The sequence below is a fragment of the Leptonotus elevatus genome, chromosome 8 (genome assembly GCF_054856555.1).
Source record: "Leptonotus elevatus isolate MCC_2025b chromosome 8, RoL_Lele_1.0, whole genome shotgun sequence".
Classification (NCBI taxonomy): Eukaryota; Metazoa; Chordata; class Actinopteri; order Syngnathiformes; family Syngnathidae; genus Leptonotus; species Leptonotus elevatus.
Window position 1 is genome coordinate 6,165,252 of NC_141246.1, and position 19,923 is coordinate 6,185,174.

The 19,923-nt window shown below is 43.3% G+C and overlaps 1 protein-coding gene across 5 annotated transcripts in view; it reads left to right on the forward strand.

Moving 5' to 3' along the window:
• The window catches only part of bnc2 (basonuclin zinc finger protein 2), a 192,082-nt gene extending 172,501 nt beyond the window's left edge, over window positions 1–19,581 (forward strand). For 4 of the 5 annotated variants that reach the window (XM_086083796.1, XM_086083797.1, XM_086083799.1 and 1 more), the window contains 2 exons: window positions 9,680–12,039; window positions 18,676–19,581. In XM_086083796.1, coding sequence (XP_085939922.1) covers window positions 9,680–12,039; window positions 18,676–19,477 — 3,162 coding nt within the window. In that variant the 3' untranslated portion in view covers window positions 19,478–19,581. Of the gene's footprint in view, window positions 1–9,679; window positions 12,040–17,282; window positions 17,357–18,675 lie in introns of all 5 variants that reach the window. The other variant, XM_086083801.1, reaches the window with a different exon arrangement.
• Window positions 19,582–19,923: the final 342 nt, after the last annotated feature.

A 19,923-nucleotide genomic window follows, 5' to 3' on the forward strand; every position in this document is an offset into this window, starting at 1 on the left:
CCCTAAAACTAAAAATGTCCTTTTTTTATCATCTTTGTCATTTAATGTCATATATTGAGCTTAATTTTACTGTTCAGCAGTACAGAAGAAGGAAAGTATAACAGTTGTTTGGGAATTGTAATTTACTTTACTTTGTTACACAATATATATTTTTTAGCTTGAACTGAACAAATATTGCGTACTTTAAAAAAAACTAAAACTAATACTAAAATTAATACAACCTAAACTAATATTAAGTACTAGAACTAACAAAGCATCTCTAAAAACCTAATTAAAACTCGCTTAATATATATAAAAAAATATATTTAAAAAAGTCAAAACGAAATAAAAACTAACTTTTATTAAAAAAAAATCCAAAACTATTCTTATAACTCTGGTGCCAACATGGCTAATCAAAATGCTGCCAATACTAACAGACAGGTACACTACCCAAACAGTTTGACTGCACAAACTGTGGCTGAGAAAACGACTTTCTGAATAGAAACAGCAGAAACCTAAGCCATAGAACAGTGGACCAATGCATGCCGACTGAGGTAGCAAAGTGCTCAAATTTCATTTTGAAGGGATTACGAGCCTTTTGAGATAAACTTCACACAGGCCCCATTGTCGGAACACGCCAAACGCACGCACTCGGTCATATTTGTGTGTGCTGATGTTGGATCTGAGCCTTCGGGTGCTGGTGGCTCTGGAACAGACAGGAAGTTGACGTTTACCAAAGACATTCAACGTTTTATCACAGTTACCGCACTACTGGTCACTTTATCTTTGCTTGGTGATCCTCTGCATCAGTTTGCACAGCTGTCATTGGTCAAGATTACGGCACTAATGGTACCCTTACATTACGTAAAGTTGATTGTACTTGCTTGTTACTGCAAATCCTCGTGTAGTTGGTACCACCGGAGACAAATTCTTTGTGTTGTGTTTTACATACTTGGCCAATAAAGATGATTCCGATTCGGATTCTGAAACAACACGGCCGAGTCGTTGCGAGTTGACGGTCCGCATGGGCGTCACTCACTCTCATACGTTTTCCAACAATAAAAGAAAACAATGAAGCTGTTAACCGCCCAATGATCCTCTCCGGGATGACTCGAACAAGAGTGATTGCATTAACTGGCCTGCCACTTAGTGCCACCGCGTGAGTTGTCGGAGCCGGCTTGCTTAAAAACACAGCAGACTGTTTCAAAAGCATATAAGTCCAAATCCCTCTTCAAATGAATGATGATGGATGAATATTTGTGGGCCGCGAAGGGAGAGCAAAAGAAGGGGGGCCGGCGGGAGGGGGGTGGGGGGGATGCTGAGTTTAGTGGACCGTGAGGAACAATGAACATCTCAAAAGGAGAAGTGGAGTGAAATAGATTGAGTGTGCTGAAGGCCAGATGTGCGGCGGATGGATCAAACATCTGCCGGCTCGGCGGTCTCGATTGACCCCCGCCGTTCAACCTGTGTTATAGAGGAGGAGCTTATACCAGGGGTTCTCAAACTTTTTTGGGTTGCTGACCCCAGTTTGAGAAGCTTATACTGTATGCGTTCCTTCGCCTTGATCATTTTTTTTAAAATCAGAATTACAGAATAAATTCCTCTCCGGGATAACTTTACACGCGCAGACGTGAGTCAAAGCAGCGTGTCTTTCCCGTGACGCGTCTCCATTCTGTACATTTTGATGGTCCACAGCCTTTCTCGCCGTGTAAGTTACCGTACAGGACGTAGCGCCAGATGGTACGGCTGTTTATTTTTGCAGCTAGTAATCACCGTATTCGGAACACGCGACGGCGGACGAGAGAGACCCCAGCGCCACTTCCTGCCGTGGCCGCATGATCGCATTAAACACGCCGACAGTAACCTCCGAGCCGGCCGGCCACAGGGGTTGATGTGTTCCAGCACGCCGTGTACGTTACGCCGCCTCCGCCCTCCCAAGATGGATGAGCCAAGCTGCGTGCCAGGCACACATTCAAGGGAAGAGGTTTAAAAATACAGCGAACATTTGGTCATTAGAGACGCAAGTAAAACTTGAGCTAAAACCTCCATCTGATAAGAATAATGTTACAATAATTTTGGATTTGTGGGGGAGTGGGGGGGGGGGGTGAATATCAGTGTTGTAAGCCTGCACAGTGCTAACAGGATTTTTTATTTTTTTTTAAATGGACTCATGCATTTGTACTATTACAATTACCATTATAGTGACCTACTATTTTGCTACTCTCAACAAAAGCAACCCCCTTCGCTCCCGGCTATTTTACTGGATTTTGACTGATTTTGCAATGCCCACATCTTCATTCATCAGGAAAAAAAAAACGTATGAGCACGGCCCTGGCTGATCTATTATGCTATGCTGCCACCTGCTAGCCATTTATTTATTTATTTGTAATAACTACCATTGCTTAAAGCCACCTCTTCATGTCAGAAGCTGCATCAAAGCCTTCTGTATGCTCTTGTATAAAACAAACGTTCAAAAAAACACGGGAAAAAATATGTAAATACGTTTTTGGTAGTGAAGGACAAAGTATTAAAAAACATGTTTACCCATTTTTGGGTTTGAATAAGTTAAGTAATTGTTTAAGACACAATACATATAAAATATGAATATTTTCTAATGATATCAGTAATATTCTCTAAAATGAATTAAAATCTTTATTTTTGTTTTTCCTGCTCTAAATTCAGCTGTGATTATATCTTTAAGTCATTTCAGTACGTCTATTGTCTATTGAAGAGTATAAACATACAAAAAAAAGTAATTTATAATACAGTATGTACTGTTTTAGCCATTTTTGAGTACACCGTTTTTTCCACCTGAGATGTGTGCATATACATGCTATACATACAAATAGCATGCATTTTACTGGCAATGTCACCTATATTTTGAAAGACATTAATGTATTATAAATAATCATAATGTTATCAATAAGTGGAAAAATAAGTCTGTATATTGAATTTTTACCCCAAAATTTTAAGTAGTCAATTAGTAATTTCTTAACTTATTAATAAGAATCAGATTTACTGGCCAAGTATGTAAAATCACGCAAGGAATTTGTTTTCACAGTCACAACCCGTCCGAGAACCACGAAAAATAACAACGATGGCCAACTGAGGGAGACAGAAGGGGAAGCCTGGCGGTTCGCTAATTAGCGAAATTTCTTCAATGGAAAAAACTAAAACATGAGGAAACGAGGGAGGGAAAACAAACAAGGCCCAATCTGTGTAAATATGTTAATCACTCTTACACTCATGAGAGAATGTCCAAATATGTTTCCAGCACTGTCATGAAGCTACCTAGTGAAGCTGGAGCTTTGCTGCAGCATTTTATCAATACCCTTGTTGTTACATCAGGAATCCCTTTAACACATATCTAATTTACACCAGCATTCTATAAGGCCGACTGCTAGTTAATGTGACAGACACGTGCTCCTTTGGGGCACCCCGACCCCTTGTGGCCCTTTTGGATGTGAGCCGGCTGAGGGTGTGAAATACTGGTGGGAGTGAAAGTGAAAGGGGGGCGGTAGACTGTGGGGTTGGCTACCACAAAGAAAGAGAGAGAGAGAGAGAGAGAGAGAGAGAGGCTCCAGTTAATGGTCTTGCATCTTCCTGGCAGCATGTCAATAACGGCTCTGATCACATTAAGTAAAGAGTCCATTAGCTTATTCTCTTTGCCTCTCGTGCGCTCTCCACACAAGGAATGCCAAGAACTCTAAATGTGTGAGGGTTTTACTTCAGAGGGCTCAATTCTATTTCCTTTGGACAGAAGTTGCTTTTTTGGGAAGTTGGTACAAATATAAAGAAGCAATGCACTGCAAGTCACCAAATACTGTTGGATAAAAATATGTAAATAAGTAGTACTTGTGCATGTAACCATGTCGCATAAAACATCCAATCATGTGACAATCAGGTTGAAAAACTGAAATTTCGCCAAAGTAGTAATCAGAACAAAGGAAATGCGATCCCAGGATAGTGGGGGAGAAAAGCAGGTTGTCAGCCACCATTCCTTAGCCGCCTCGTTGCTCCCCCCCAAGGCTCGGCAGCGGCGGCCCCCACATCTGTCTCGCAGACCCCCGCGACAGACCTAGCCAGAACTCGGCACATCACACGAATCATCCTCAATTAAATGACTGCTCCTATCATTCCACCTCTCTTCTTATTCTCTGAGGCGTTCCCTCTGGCTCAGCGTGAGGTCCACTGAGTTTTGTGTAGGGTGAGCAGCTGGGCTAGTCGAGCTAACGTGGCTTTGTAAAAAGAGCCAATCAATAGTTCAGAGCAGACACCACTCCCATTGGAAGTCGCTGGCGGGTTCGGCAGAGGTTCTGAACTCTGAGGGATTGCTCTGTTCTTGTTGCACACCGGAGCCTTAAATGGCTTCCATGTGCTGTCCATCTGCATCCATGCTGGGCTGTGTCCAAACGACTGTCCTTTCCACTTTTTAAAGATGGCTCAAGAACAAAAAAAAAGCGAGGCTGAGGTCAGAGGGGTTAGATGAATCAGGGGTTAGGAAATCTTTGTATTTTTTTCCCCAAATGACAGATTTACTTTCTGTTACAGATAATGAAAAAAGACAACTCAGTGGGAGCATACACAGGGGAAAAAAAGTTTACCTGAGGCCACCTGGATAATGGGAAAGGATCGAGCGTGACTTATCCTTCAGTGGTGAAATCCACCACCCCCTCCCTTCACAGTCTGCAACTGGACAATAAATCTTCCTCTAGTCGATTGGTGTGCCTTTAGCACGTTAACAACTAACACACAGCCATGAATTTTTAACCACAGCCATGAGTTAAATCAGGTTGAACGGCGAGGCCTGCTGGTTGGTGTCAGTGAGGAGTGAAATCGCCCCACGGCTTCTTCTCAACCAGTATAGTCGGCTCAGCCTCAGCACAATGAAAACCATGGTCTTTTTGTTGTTGTTGACAATTTCATCATTTTTCCATCAAGCGAAACAGTTCACCATGGCACAATGTCTTGCACAGAAAGTAGTTGGCATACCAATGCAAAAAGCTACAAAAAGCTGTTATTGACCCTTGCACAAAACTTGCGAAAAGGGTCTGAGATAGGCGACAAAAGTTTTCTATTTGTATTTTTGTGTTTGAGTAATAGAAGACAGCTGGGAATCATACATTACTGCAATCTAATGCAGACTTTTGTGCGCCTTTCTATGTTTTTTTTTCTGTTGGTGTAAACCATTGTTTTGGCAGCAGTAAAACAAAAGGACAAAGACCATGGTGCAGTTGCAGAGCAGCATCCATGCAAGGTAGACGTGAGGTCAAAAGCCTCTGATGTGCATCTCTTGAACGAGCTATTTAGCATGATCACACAGTGCAAATTTTAACCTCTCTGATTCTTACAAATGTCCTCCACCCACGTCTGGACACAGCTACTGATTTCCCAGCGGCCCATCACAGAGGAAGAAGCAGAAGCTACTTGCTCACTGCTCACCTCTGACCCGCGACGAGGGAGCCAATGGGGGAACGGTACGCGTCTTGGGAGCTCTTGGCCTCTGATGTGATGGCTGCAGGCAGTGAGCTTTGTGTGAAACCATCCCCCGTGGCACCTCGCTCGCCACTCGATCCTCTCCATTATTCATACGGCCCCGAGACGGGGTGGGGAGACAGACGGGAATATGGAAAAAGGGAAGAGGCAAGGTTCAAGACCTTCTCAGATCACAAGGAACTTCTGCTTAACCTTCCTTGAAGTGACGAACACAGGGATACAGCGATGTTTTTTTTTTTAAGAAACTGGATCTTAGAGCAGGGCTGGAAATCAATGTGGCTTCCCTCGGGGCTGGATGGAGATCGCATCCACTGCAAGGTGATTGGTGAATCAATGCGGTTCCCATGCTTCACTTTGCCATTGTGAGAAACCCCACGTCCCTAACGTAATCAGTCCAACCGCCCTTGTTGCTGTGGAACTGTACTTGGTGTCATCTCAAGTCCACTGATTTTTTAACATAATGAGATTCTCCGTATTCCTGCAGGTTCTGTTAAAATTACATTGACATCCAACGTAGACAACCAATGGAAACGTGTTTCGAAATCCAAATATCTAGATAGGTTTTAGTACAAAACGCTGCTTATCACGGGTCCCCTATTCAAGTTGTTTTGAAGATGAGCTAAGACAAAGAGTTCATCACCCTTGATCACACTTATTTAGCTTTTTATAAACTAAATTAACCTTGCCAGCAAGCTGAATTCTTGCAGTATTTGTGAGTCGCCAAACTCCGGAGGATACATCTTGTACCGCTCCCGCTGATACGTCTGCAACCAACCTTTCTTAGGTCGGACCCATCAAGCGTTGTTTAGGGCGGGATAAAACCAAGAAACGCCATTTTCTTGCTGAACAGCGAGAGGCGCTTCGTGCATTTTTATCTGGTAAATTTCTTCATGCTTTTTTTTCCACCTAAGACGAGAACCCAAGACGACATTTTATTCCGTTGCCTTGATTGGTCAAAGTAATTGTGCAAAGATGCTGCATCGTCCAATCAGCTTAAAGTATTGTACAGTCCCTCCTTTCCCTAACGGATCTGCCGAGGGAAGCTCCAGATTGATAATGTGAAGAACTCCCTTGAGTAAATCACAATGATCAATCGGGCTTGTGAGGTTAAAGCTAAGTAGCCGTAATTGTATTGTTTAGAAGAAGTGACAGCAAAAACGGAGCTAAATCAGCCATTGAACTACGTTACATGTGGATATTCTTTCATCCAGGTCATTTCATTCTTAGAGCATTGAATTGATCACAACTGAACAGGTCTGTTGGTCTCCGAAAATGCTGTTTCGCCTCTCATCTGAGTAGACGTCATCAGTTCATGCAACAAGCATTGGTTTGACTACTAGCCTTGCTGCATGATCTGATGAAGGTTACTCGCAAGAGAGGTGAAATGCCTTTTAAGACAAACACAGCAGTCCAGTTGCGATTGATTCAGTGTCCTGAGTATAAATTAGACGTCAAATATTCCTACCAAAATACATCACAAATATTGTAATAACTCAAAACAATCCATGATCGACTACATTAAAACGATAACATTTCTTCCGTTGTGGGCAATGGCAAAAATTTCCGCAGCTAATAGCCAATCACAGAGTCTGATGTGTAATTACTTCTGGCATATGCATGTAATGTTGTTAATCCCTTCACACTTTGCAACCTAACATCGCCGCACACCGAGGATCCTAATACAGCTCGACGCCTGCCGCCGCTAATTGCGCGAGTAGCCCGATTTGTTTTAACTGACAGTTGTGCCCCGGCCCATGACAAGGCCATCATTTGCTCATCGTCGTCGTCAGCAATTTGCAAGGTGAACACATCCAACACCACCCCCCTGCCACAAACCCACTAAACACCATTCAGCCCCAACCCCGTAATGGAGACAGCCATGAATTAAGAATGCGCTGCAGCCGCCGAGAGAGATTAATAAATACAGCCGTCGCTAGATTAATTCTAAGCGACATAGAGGCTGGCAGATAAAATAAACTAACAGCAGCGGGCTGTCTAGCAGATAAAGCGGGGTACCCCCCATCGTCTTGGCCGTCGTAATTATTTGCTAATAGTCATTAACCTGGCAAACAGCGGTTTAGCCGCATTGTTCAATAGGATTCTGGGACGCATAATGACAGACTAATATGTCATAGCGCTGGGGGACATGGGGGAGGGTTGGAGGATTGATGAGATTTTACTGGTAGAGAGGTGGGGCATGCCTGGAAAGGAGAAGGAAAGGAAGAGGGCCACATTAAGCTAATTGGGAGATGAGTGCCTACTTGTAAAAAAGTGCTTCTAATGGCAGTTTTGCTACAGAGCTAAAGCGGGGAAGTGGACTTAACTGAGTGGGCTCAAGCCTGGATTTTTCAAAGTGGGTTAGTAAGTAGATATCTTGTTTTGTTTAGTAACTTCACCATGAACAGGAAGTAGGATTATTTTGAGTTTTGCAGGCCAGATAGTTGAGTTGTTTTTTTTCATATGTAGAAAAGCCAAATGAAAAGCATGTATCCCAAATGTGAGTTTTTTTATTTTATTTTTGTATAACATATAGCAAAAAAAAACTAATTTCACAAAAATACTTTTTTGTTGTTACTTGCAGATAGATGCTTATTGCTTATCATTTTAAGTTAGTGCTATTTCTTGATTCACCTTCCTATTCATGATTATATTCTTGATTATTGTCACATTTGATACATTTTATATATAATATTAACACTCAACTCCTTTTGTCTACACTAAAAAATAACCACTCATGAATAAAAAAAAAAAAGTGATTTAAGAGATTTGCTGCCTTTTTATTTCGTTTCAATTAAATCCAACAGAAGCCCCTTATGCCCAGATGGCCATGCAGTTTGAAATAATAGTGGCTTGGGCTAGAATTTAAAGTCATACCTCCAGGCAAAAACTCCAGCGCGCACACAGAATGAAAGTGTAAAATGTTTTTTAATGTATATTTAACAACAAATACCCTGGTGACTATTGATGTTTGGTCTCAGAAGAATCCACTTCTCTCCCATATCTGAGGGCATGAAATCAAACCCCTCACACTTATTTTTCAGTTTTTTTTTCTTCCTCGGTGTCTCTTTCACTTTCTCTCTTTAAACATTTATCTTCTGTTTTCTCCTTGCAGGCCCTTTGTGCTTTGTGATGTTGATTTTTTTCCCAGCTTTTGGTGCGCCATGGTCGGCATTTATCTTTCATAGATGCCAGCAGCAAGGAACGCATCGAATGTTTTCATATCAATGTGACTAATTGTCGTGAGCTTGTGTTTATTCCCTAGATGTCGCTTGTGCCCGCTCTCAGAGGAAGCTTTCTGTGCACTATTTGTGTTAGACAGGCATTAGTTGATAATTGTGTTAAATTGTTAAGATTACAGAGCACGGATAAATACTCTACTGCTAAGGCTTGGCCAGCATTCTTTTTCAAGGACCTGCGCAAGATCCTGATGTTTAACAATGAGAAAGCTTGTTATCTCCCAGCTAGGGATGGGATCTCCAATTTGGAATATTATCCAAGTCCCACTGGAGAAATTCAAGCCCTTCCCAAGCAGTTCAGAAGATAAATGCAGCGATTGCAAATGTCAAACATATGCACATTTGTCATTCAGTATTTATGTCCTGTATTACAGCGAAGGCACAATCAACTCTCTTAGACTATTTCCCCCTGGTTCACACGGTTGCGGTGATCCCAAGGTGCGGTGTTGTATAGAGGGAGTCGGACACGAGAGTTCACGTCCTTCACAAAAGTGTTCAGCGATGAATGTCCCTTTAGGCGTGATGTAAAATCTTTCAATTCCTATGTTGCATACGCGGGTCCTCGGTTCAGGACAATAGAGAATGATGATATTTCAAGGTTATAATTAATGTGCAACAAACTAATGAAGAAGGCACAGCTATTTTTCACACAAATATTTACTCTAATTATGAATTTACTACTGCACTTGCGTAGTTCAGTGACTGCTACGACTTGTGTATATATCCGGGTCATGTCACCACCATAGAAACGGATCTCTGTTCTAAACCAAGGAGTCGTTGAATTCAGGGCAGATTTATAGAATATAAATAAATGCCTAAATGAGAGAAAACTGGTAGTTTCTTGTCACTCCTGTGCTTTACACCAATTACTAACATCTGCTCTTAGTAGTATATAATATCTTATCATTGACTGGTAGGCTCAATCAATAAAGCTTTTTTTTCTCTTTTGTCTCTTCTGGGGTGCACAGGATACTGCAGGCAAGGTGCTGGACCGTTGGACCATCATGTCCCGAGAAGAGGAGATCATCACCCTGCAGCAGTTCTTGCGCTTCGGTGAGACCAAATCCATCGTGGAGCTGATGGCAATTCAGGAGAAGGAAGGTCAGGCCGTCACTGTTCCTTCCGCCAAGACCGACTCCGGGATTAGGACGTTCATTGAGAGCAACAACAGGACGCGCAGCCCGGGACTACTCACTCATTTAGAAAATAGCAGCCCATCTAGCATTCACCATTTTGAGAATATCCCCAACAGCTTAGCCTTCCTTCTACCTTTCCAGTACATCAACCCTGTGTCCGCCCCTATGCTGGGTTTGCCCCCCAACGGACTGCCGATGGAACAATCTGCTCTACGGCTTCGGGAGCCTAGCTTGCCCAACCAAGTGGAACAGGTGGAGACAAGTGAGTCAGACGTGTCCATGTCGCCCTTCCGTACCAGCCAAAGTCCGAGCCGCGGGCCACTCGGTACCATGAACAACAACATAGAACCCAAAACAGAGCATAGTAACAGGGCATCCCCAGTCTCACCGTCTCCATCCCTCCAGCTGGCTCAACAACAGCTGAGCCAGCAGCAACAGCAGCAGGGTCAACAGCAGTCCCAAAACCAGTCTCAGCAGCCCAGCGCACTGAGCGAGCACCAGGCTCACCATCACTTTGTCAAGGAAGAGCACTCCAAGTGCATAACTCACACTCCATTTTCCTCCAAATTGCACCGCATGCGCCGCATGGCCTCCACCCCTCGTAAAGGCCGCGTATGCTGCAACTCTTGCGGCAAGACCTTCTACGACAAAGGCACACTTAAGATACACTACAACGCGGTGCACTTAAAGATTAAGCACCGCTGCACCATCGAGGGCTGCAATATGGTCTTCAGCTCCCTGCGTAGCCGCAACCGTCACAGCGCCAACCCGAATCCGCGGCTGCACATGCCCATGCTGCGCAATAACCGTGACAAGGACCTCATCCGTTCCAACTCCAACTCTGGTACACCAGTCATCTCAAGTACCAAAAATGGTGGCTTCACACTTACCAGTCCTGGCAGGCCGCCGCTGGGCTTCACCACTCCACCAGTGGACCCTATGCTTCATTCCCCACTGCAAAGCCCACTGGTGTTCCCCTCTCTTAAGTCTGTGCAGCCAGTACAACCTGTGCCTCCGTTCTATCGTTCGCTACTAACCCCAGCAGACCTAGTTAGTCCACCGGTTTCACTACAAACAAGCCCCATTTTGCCCACCACCACCAACAGTACCACACTGATGGACCAGCATCAACAGATGCTGGCTGCCGCCGTGGCTTCGCACAATAATAACATGTCGGAGATGGGAGCAATGTCTCATAGTGTGAACACGTCCAGTGGCAATCAGGAGGCCACGACGGGCCCTGCTGACCCCATGCCCAAGAAAAAGCCTCGGAAATCCAGCATGCCCGTGAAGATCGAGAAGGAGGTAATCAACGTGGCGGATGTCTACGAGGACAAAGACGAGGATGACGATGATCATATAAACCACAATCACCACCACCACCACCACTCCACACCGCTCCTTTACAACACGCACATCAAAATGAACGGAAACTACAACAGCAACAACAACAGCGGCACAGGGAACCACAGCGGTGGTAGCGGGCAGCAGTCCCCTTCCCAAGATGAGATGAGCCCCGGCATAACTCTGCGTGGCATGATGAGACAAAGCGAAGACGAATGCCGGGAGGGAGCTGGCAGTGACAGCAGGGGTGAGCTCCGAGGCTCAAGCGACCTACGCTGTATGGACAGCTACACCTCTGAGGACCAAGACCACGAAAGAGACTTTGAGAACGAGTCGGAAACCTCAGACTCCAAGATCTATTACCGGGACGAGATGATGGATGTGGAGGAACAGCAGAAACACGACGACGATGGCCGCGAAGAAGGTCATTTGAGGAAAGACATTGAAGGCAAGGGTCAACTATCGCCATCCCCTCACCAGGAATCTATCAAGGTCAAGGAAGAACTTAACGACCCCACTTACGACATGTTCTGTATGAGCCAGTACGGCCTCTACAACGGAGGCATGGCGGCAGCAGCGGCCGCCGCCGCTAGCATGGCCGCCCTGCACGGGAGCTTCATCTCCTCGATGGGCTACGGCGCCAGCCCGCCCAAGTTCCCCACTTCCCAATCGCCCGACGGAGACCCGCGCTCGAGTCCGGACCCCAAGATCTGCTACGTGTGCAAGAAGAGCTTCAAAAGCTCCTACAGCATGAAACTGCACTACAAGAACGTACACCTCAAAGAGATGCACGTGTGTACTGTGGCCGGCTGCAACGCTGCGTTCCCTTCCCGGCGGAGTCGAGACAGGTTAGTGCTTGAGGGTTACTTTATTGTAAGGTCACGGGTATGATCTTTGTCAAGGTCTTTTTACAAAGAAACCAGTTGCTTAGCATTCCAGGACCAGAAAGTTTGATGCCTTAAAATGTCAACGGGTCAAAGAGAACAGCGCCGTTCTTATTGAATAGCATCCCGGAAGAAGCCACATTCAATTCACCTGCATATTATATCGCCTGGTAGTACGTAGAAGATATAAAAATAAATAAATAAATGAATAAACTTGATTCCGTGACATCTGCTCCCCAAGTTCAGAAGAGGCAGGTGTCAGCATGAAATACACATACACGGTAACACTCCGCGGCCGTCGAGCCTCCAGCTGCAGTTTTGTTTACCTGCCCTCTCTCCTCCTTGCCTTGTCGCGCAGAGGTGGAAGGTGCATGCATTAACATTGACAGCTGTTAGTCAAACCGCTGCATTTATTAGCACGTCGCGGGAAGGCGAGCCGAGACCCGGGTTTGTTAACACGTACCGGTCCCCCGCCCTGCTTCAAAAATACAGCATGTCGATGGTAGCGGCACGGGGGAGAGCAGGGCCGGGCCATATTGCATGTGGAAAGTGCTGCGCGCATCGCTGTTGCCTCAGGCGAGTGCACACCCGTGAACGGAATACAAACCAGTATCTAGGGGGGGTGGGGGACTTACCTTTTGGGTGTTTTGTTGACGTCAGGCGTCACCTGATAAGGAGGGACACATATTGTTTGTTTATTTATAAAGAATAGATAAAGGAGGTTAGGTTTGTGTCAAGATGGGAAAAAAAACAGTTTGCAGTGTTCTCTACTATTTGGTTAAGTCTTTAGGAACGGTCTAACCAAGGATGAACCATGCCATGAAATATATTATATATATAACGGTGATCTCAAAACAGTTTAATATCATTTCAGAATCATCTTACATCATTGCCCTTAAAAATGAATGACTTAGTCATATGACATTAAAAACTTGTCTCTCAGTCATCTTTCAACATATCTTTACTGTAACACATTGCCATCTGGGGTGTTTCAGAAAAAGCACCAACAAGGTGACAACTGGAGTTTTTCTGATTAAAGTTTGAATTTGTGAATAGTGAAGCACAAATATGGGATTTTTGCTGTTTTGCATAGTTTGACCGGTTTGCCAGCTTAATGCAGTAGTTCAAACATAATCAAAGTCGATATTTGTAGGAAAACATTTCTTGGCTATAAATATGATTTTTTTTTTTTTTTATACGTGCAGTGGTAACTGAGTAGTGTAGTTGTGATATCACTGACCTAATAGCATAGTTGACATGGTCATATTTTAACATTTTCCCAAAACAAGATAAAACATGTTTTTTAAATGATACTGCTTTTTCCATTTTCAAACTAAGTTTTCAGTAATCCAAATTCCAATCAGACACGGTTTTCAGGCTCTAAAATGAGGTTGTCATGTAAATAAATGGACAGAAGTTAAAAATGACATGTAAACGGCACCTGAACCCTCTTTGTTCGCTCTGTATGCTAGTCTGATGCTTTAAACTATCAAGAAATCATTTATTTTTTAAAGAACAATTGCTGACTGACAAGCCTTTATCCCTTAAAAATATGGCCATTCTATGTTCTCAGTGGGGGATAAATTCCCGAGAACATATGGGACATATTATCCAAAAGAGCGGTAAAAAATGAGGAATATTCTGGCTCTCATCGTCTCCGTCCCTTGATACCGCGCTAATGACATAATGCACGTTTCAGCGTTAACGGCGGCAATAAAAAGGCAACGCGATGCGCTTGTTTTCATAAAAGCCATTTAAGTCCGAAGAGATTAGGAAATGTTGACATAACAATGCCTGTTATTACTTTTAACGGAGATAAATCAGGTTCCATTCTTCTCCCTGCTAATTTTATTTACAGCCAATTGTGTGGCAATAACAACTAATTGGCACTCGTTTCTCCTGCTCCGCCTCGGCAATTAATATAAAAGGTCCACTTGCCTGCATGTTAGGTTTCATATTCATGCTGCTATTTAAAATCTGTAATATGGAAGTAGTGTCGGTAAAGTATTAGGCTATTATCAGTTTGTGGAACAAGCACAGTGACTGTATGTGTGCGCTCAGATTATCGTATTTCCTCAAATAGTCGTTCATAATGTGTCCTTTATTTGAAGATCGCCCCAAATAGAGGTAAAAAAAAAAAGAAAAAGAAAGTATAGTTACTAAAAAAATAATAATTCACTCACTATTCTTCACACACAAATAAGCTGTTAAAGCCATTTGAACTCTGTTGCTAACCAAAACAGCAGCACTCACTGCACAACAGAATTATATAAAGTTATGTAAGGTAATATTACAAGAATAAAACCAGTAAACACTGAATTTTAAATGTTGATGGGTGCTACTAAAACAATGTAACTTTTTTTTAAGCAACTTATAAAAAAAAAAAGTTTCACTATGAATGTAATTACATTTAAAGTAAAATAATTATGACAATTATGCGAGTATTTTTCACATAAAAATTGCGTAATATTGTTGTGCCTGATGTGTCAGTAGAAATTCTGAAATTCACTTAAATTTCTCGTACAATCCCATTACAACCTTTTCTTGAAAACCTGACATTTTCCGCCCCAATTTGTATTTATTTATTTATTTTACACCTGATTACGATATTTTGAATTGTTGTCCAAATACTTGTTTGCAACATTACTAGAGAAATAATTGGAAGCAAACATGATTTTCAAATAGCAATCCAATTAAAATAACTAACAGTTCTTTAAGATTAAACACAAATGTACTCAATTGAAAAGTTAAATACAACTGAACTGTGCTTAGGCAGTGATTCTTTCGACTAAAGGTACCGCACGTTGAAAATCAGTGTTAAAATGCAAATCAGCAAGCGATGCAAGCGTTAAGTTATGGAGAGGAGGACGTTTCCCCCGCCCTCCACTGAGCTAAAAAAGATGGCCTATTTACCGCAGGGAGTTGAAAGAGGACGCCGCGTGATTAAGTGCAGCAAACCCGCCATCATTATTAGACCCGTTAATCGAGACACCAGTTATTCATCTCATTTTAATTTAGCGTATTTTTAGCCTTCGCTTAGGTACTTGAACCTGTTCTTTTCACGCTGTAGCGCGCCGGCGGCGTAGTCCCTTGTTGCGGCAGGGCCGGCGCTAACGGAGCTAGAGTGAAGGTTAATTATGTTGGAGAGTACGCCCACTCTTCACCCCCTCATCCTCCCCAGCTCCGGCAAGTCCCCTGACTGGATGTGAGGGCCCCTGCAACCGCTCCTTCACAGTCTGTCTGTTCTTTATTGCATTGTCTTTTATATTTGTTATAAAAGGTGTCACGAAAAAAATAAACCCCCCTGGCAACAAAAGTGAGTACACCCCGAAGTGAAACTGACAACACCATTGGACACCATTATTTTAACTCTCTTGGGCATTAGAATAGTTCCCATTAAATACAATTTGTGATGTATTGTGAGGATCTAAATGAATCTTATCAGGAAGTAGGCGTCATCCCGAGCGTTCCAAGTCACACGTGAGACTTAACTCGTAGCTTTTCAGCAGAGATGGCGCGGCGGTGAAAACCAGCGGAGGGAGACGATAAATATCAATAAAATGCACGTCCTCCCACTTGTAGCCAAACCTCATAATAAAGCCCAAACGACAGCAAAAACAAAGAAGCGGGTCGGTGTCGGACACAATCGAGATGAGCTTAAAAGATGATTAACGCCGGGGTAGGACAGGTGAAGATGTTCCGCTCGTCTTTGTCCTCCTCCTCCTCTGCATAGTCCAAAAAAAAGAAGAAGACAGAGGGAGGAAGAGAGGCGAATTCGGAAGTGAGCTAATCAGAGCTATGGAGGGGGCGGGACATGTGGGCAGAAAGTCTAAATCTGATAAATGAGGAGATTAGTGCACTATGACTATTGTGCGTGCATGTGGATTCTGATTTTATTATTACTTCTTTTTTCTTTTTTTTTACACGATCAGAAAATTTTACTGTAGCTCTGTGTGTTTTTATGGTCTGAATAGTATTAATCCATTCATTTTTATCAGGGCCACATTTGGGGGGGAAAATTTGCATTATGAGAATCAAGTTGCCCTTTGTTTTAAAATCGTATTTTTCTTTAGATTTTTTTTTTAATTTGCAAACAATATACATATATATTTTTAATTGGAAAAACATCATTTTTTTATTTGTTTATTTTTTTAATTTCAAAAATTTATTTTCTTTATTTAAGAAAAAAGTTATATTTTCTATTCAGAAAAAAATAAAAAAAATTATTCGATTAAATATGCCATTTCTTATTTAGTAAACAAACTGTATTCTGATCTGAAGATTTCTGTATGTATTTGTGTATTTATAATCTAAATATTACTAACCTAGTCATTCGTAGTATTAAGAGAAAATGTACTGTGAGAATTGAGCAAACTATTTTGAAGAAAGTCATTGTTTTTCTTTTTTTTTAAGGGAGGTGGGTTTATACTTAGGGGGGGACATATAGTTTTGTTTATATTTAGAGAGTGCTATTTTTCAATCATTTTTGGTCTGGAATATTGCACAATTGAGGGGAAAAAAATTATTTTATGAGCTTAGTTGTATTTTTTAACTTTAAGAAAAAGGCAACATAATACAGGAATGAATAGTCGTGTAAATTTTACAATTCTAACTTCTCTCTCATAATATCATGACTTTTTACTTTTTTTTGTAAAACTGAGACAATTTACCAGTGTGGCCCTAATACGTGATGATATGCTTATATATTTTTTTGTGATTTTCTTTCAACATATAATATGGTGTTTAAGCTTTTTTGAATGGGTTACTACAGACTCACTTAGAGCTTATTAGCAGTGAAGGTGTTGTTGTCTTTCAAATCCAAAATTAGGGCCCGCCTACCCGAGCATCATCAACAGCATCTTCATCTTCAGGCTTTGGACAAAAACAAAAAAACACAACGCCAAATTGGTGGCTTTTTGGACACACAAAATCCACTTGTACACGTGTACATTGTAAATTCCGATCCAGATTTTGGCACTGAGCTAAAAAACGAGTGCGGCCTCACTATCAGATCCAACAAAAGCATTCATGCCCTCGTTTGTACTGTCTGGAAGTGCCACATTGTCCCACATACACACATTCCAGTAAGCCTTCCCATCAATTTAGCCCTTCTTCCTTGATGCTGACGATGCTCGAGTGGACGGGCTCGCGCTTGCCCGCTTGACGGAAAAGGGTCCCTCAAATGAATGTATTTCTACCTCTTGCAGGACAATGTCGGATAGGGAAGTAAATAATTAAAGGAAAGGGACCCTTTTTGACTGCACCAACCCTGCCACTGCTGGTAAGCTCTACCGATCCATTGTGACTCCATACAGTATGTGCCCATCTTTTTTTTTTTTTTTTTTTTTTTTTGATAAGGATTTTGCTTTGATTTGTCACCTCCCTGCATGGAACTCCCTTACATGTAAAGGTGTTATGGTTATGGTGGGCCTGGGCTTTTCTGTCTGATGCACTTTTGTATTGTGACAAGTATGTGTTTCACCCCTCATAAAGCCTGGCGAATCGTGAAGGCAAAGCAAAAATAATTGATTTTGAAGGCATTTGCACCCTTTTGGCATGGCTTGTATGCTTACTTAAAAAAAAAAAAAAAGCTTAATAATCCCATCCTGGCATCCGCATGGGACTTTCTGTCATATCGAGCACGTTATATGACACCTTGCATTGTAAAAACAACAAAAATCTTAATGTTGAACTTAATTAAAGCCAGAGTGACATGAATACATGCTGCCGGGGCCTGGTGCTAATACGCTATCCAGTTCCCCCTCCATTATCACATTACGGCGGCTCGAATCAATTGATAAACTCCCATTCAATATGCCCCGACTATTTAATTGAGTCACACTCTATTGGATTTGTGCAGACATGCTGACAGCAGTAAACACTGGCAGGATGCTCTCTTGCTCTCGCGCTGTCTGAGAAGAGCTGCAGGGTGAGAAGGGAACACAATTCGACTGTATATACAGTCAGACAGGAGCAGGGAACTATTTGGAGTAAGGCATGCATTAGGCGGAAGGTTCTCTAATTATCCAAATGCATATGTATCGTGTATGAGATTATATATAGGTCAAATAATAATATTTCAAATAAAATACAATATTTGATATATAATGAAAAAAGATGTTGTCGTTTCGAATTTACGATGCCCGTGCCCTTGTCTGCTAGCGCCTTCAATTTCCCACAGTAATCAGGCCATTTTAAAGTTATTTAAAGTTGTGTTGTTGTTACCTCCAGCAACAGACGTCCATCGAGCAGGTCAACTTGCCATCAGGTGCGTCACATTTCCGTGTTTAGGTCCGCTTTGCTGTCCGTCAGCAATGGACGTCCGTGCGGAAACACGAAATTTTGGTTCCGGCATCTTCCGGCTCACGCGAATATGTTTTTTTAAAATTACTGTACAAAGTATTTTTGATGTAAATATCCACTTTAATGGTGAAATGCGACTTAAGTGGGTTACGTCGCCAGCGTATGAATGGAACTTGTCTGTAACTCGAGGACTCCCCGTTTATACTCATTCACGTGCACGACAAAGTAACTGCATGGCCAAATAAGGACGATTCATACTCATACTCATTACAACGTGTTTTTTTTTTTTTGCATCAGGCACAGCTCCAACATTAACCTGCACCGCAAACTGCTGACCAAAGAGCTGGACGACATCGTCCTGGACCCCCAACTGACGCCACTGCCCAAGGACCTCCGAGCCGAGATACTGGCCAAGATTTACGCCGGGCACCACCAACACATGGCTTTGAACCCCATGGACCCGATGGGCGAGATGGCTTTCCGAGGCTTCGGGCCCGCCGCCGCCGCCGCCTTGATGCGCGCCGAGCATTCCCCCATTGGCAACGATTACCCTAAGCACCCTCTCCACCATGACATGAAAAACCACCACCACCACCACCACCACCACCGCGGCTTCCCCCGAGGTGGGCCGGACGACTACGTGGTCCTGGACCTCAGCGCCGCGTCCATCGTCCAGTCCGGCGGCAGCATCCACTCCTCGCACGAGTCGGACGAGGGCAGCGACGAAGGCATCCTATTGGATGACCTGGAGGAGGACGAGGAGGACGAGGAGGAGGGCAACAGCGAAGGGGAGGACTGCGATGACGGGCGCGGGGACCAAAGCGGAGAAACCAGCGGACAACGGGCGCGCTCGGAATCGCCGTTCCGCCTTTCGTCGGCGAACGGGGGCGGCGCCGGCATCGTGTGCAACATCTGCCAGAAAATGTACAGCAACAAGGGGACGCTGCGCGTGCACTACAAGACGGTGCACCTGCGCGAGATGCACAAGTGCAAGGTGGCCGGCTGCAACATGGTCTTCAGCTCCGTGCGCAGCCGCAACAGACACTCGCAGAACCCGAACCTGCACAAGAACATGCCCTTTGCCACACTCATAGGCTGAACTTCCTCCAAATCCTCCTCCAGCGCCGCTTCCGCCTGTTTTACGAAAACTTGACTCTTCATCCTTTCAGAATGACTCGAGCGAGGACTTCATGCTTTATGGGGGGGGGGGGGGGGGGGGGGGGACCGTCTTAGTTTTGTTCGGTTGGAGTTTGATAAACCTCTTCTCTTCCCCTCGTTTTATCTCCAAAGAATCTATCAAACCTCTTATTTGTGACGTTGCCTGCAGACAAGATAGTATTGAGGGGGAAAAAAACTCTGTTGTATTTGTGTAATGATAGCTTTTAAATGACCGACCCCTTAAAACGGCGAAAAAAAGCATGACGGCTTCATTTGTAAATAATGTCCCCGAGAGGATTTTTGGTGTAAAAGACTTGTGTTGATGGTCGTTTGTTTCTTCTTCTTTTTTCTTTTTCTTTTTTTTTACTTCTCTCGCTTTTGGTTTTA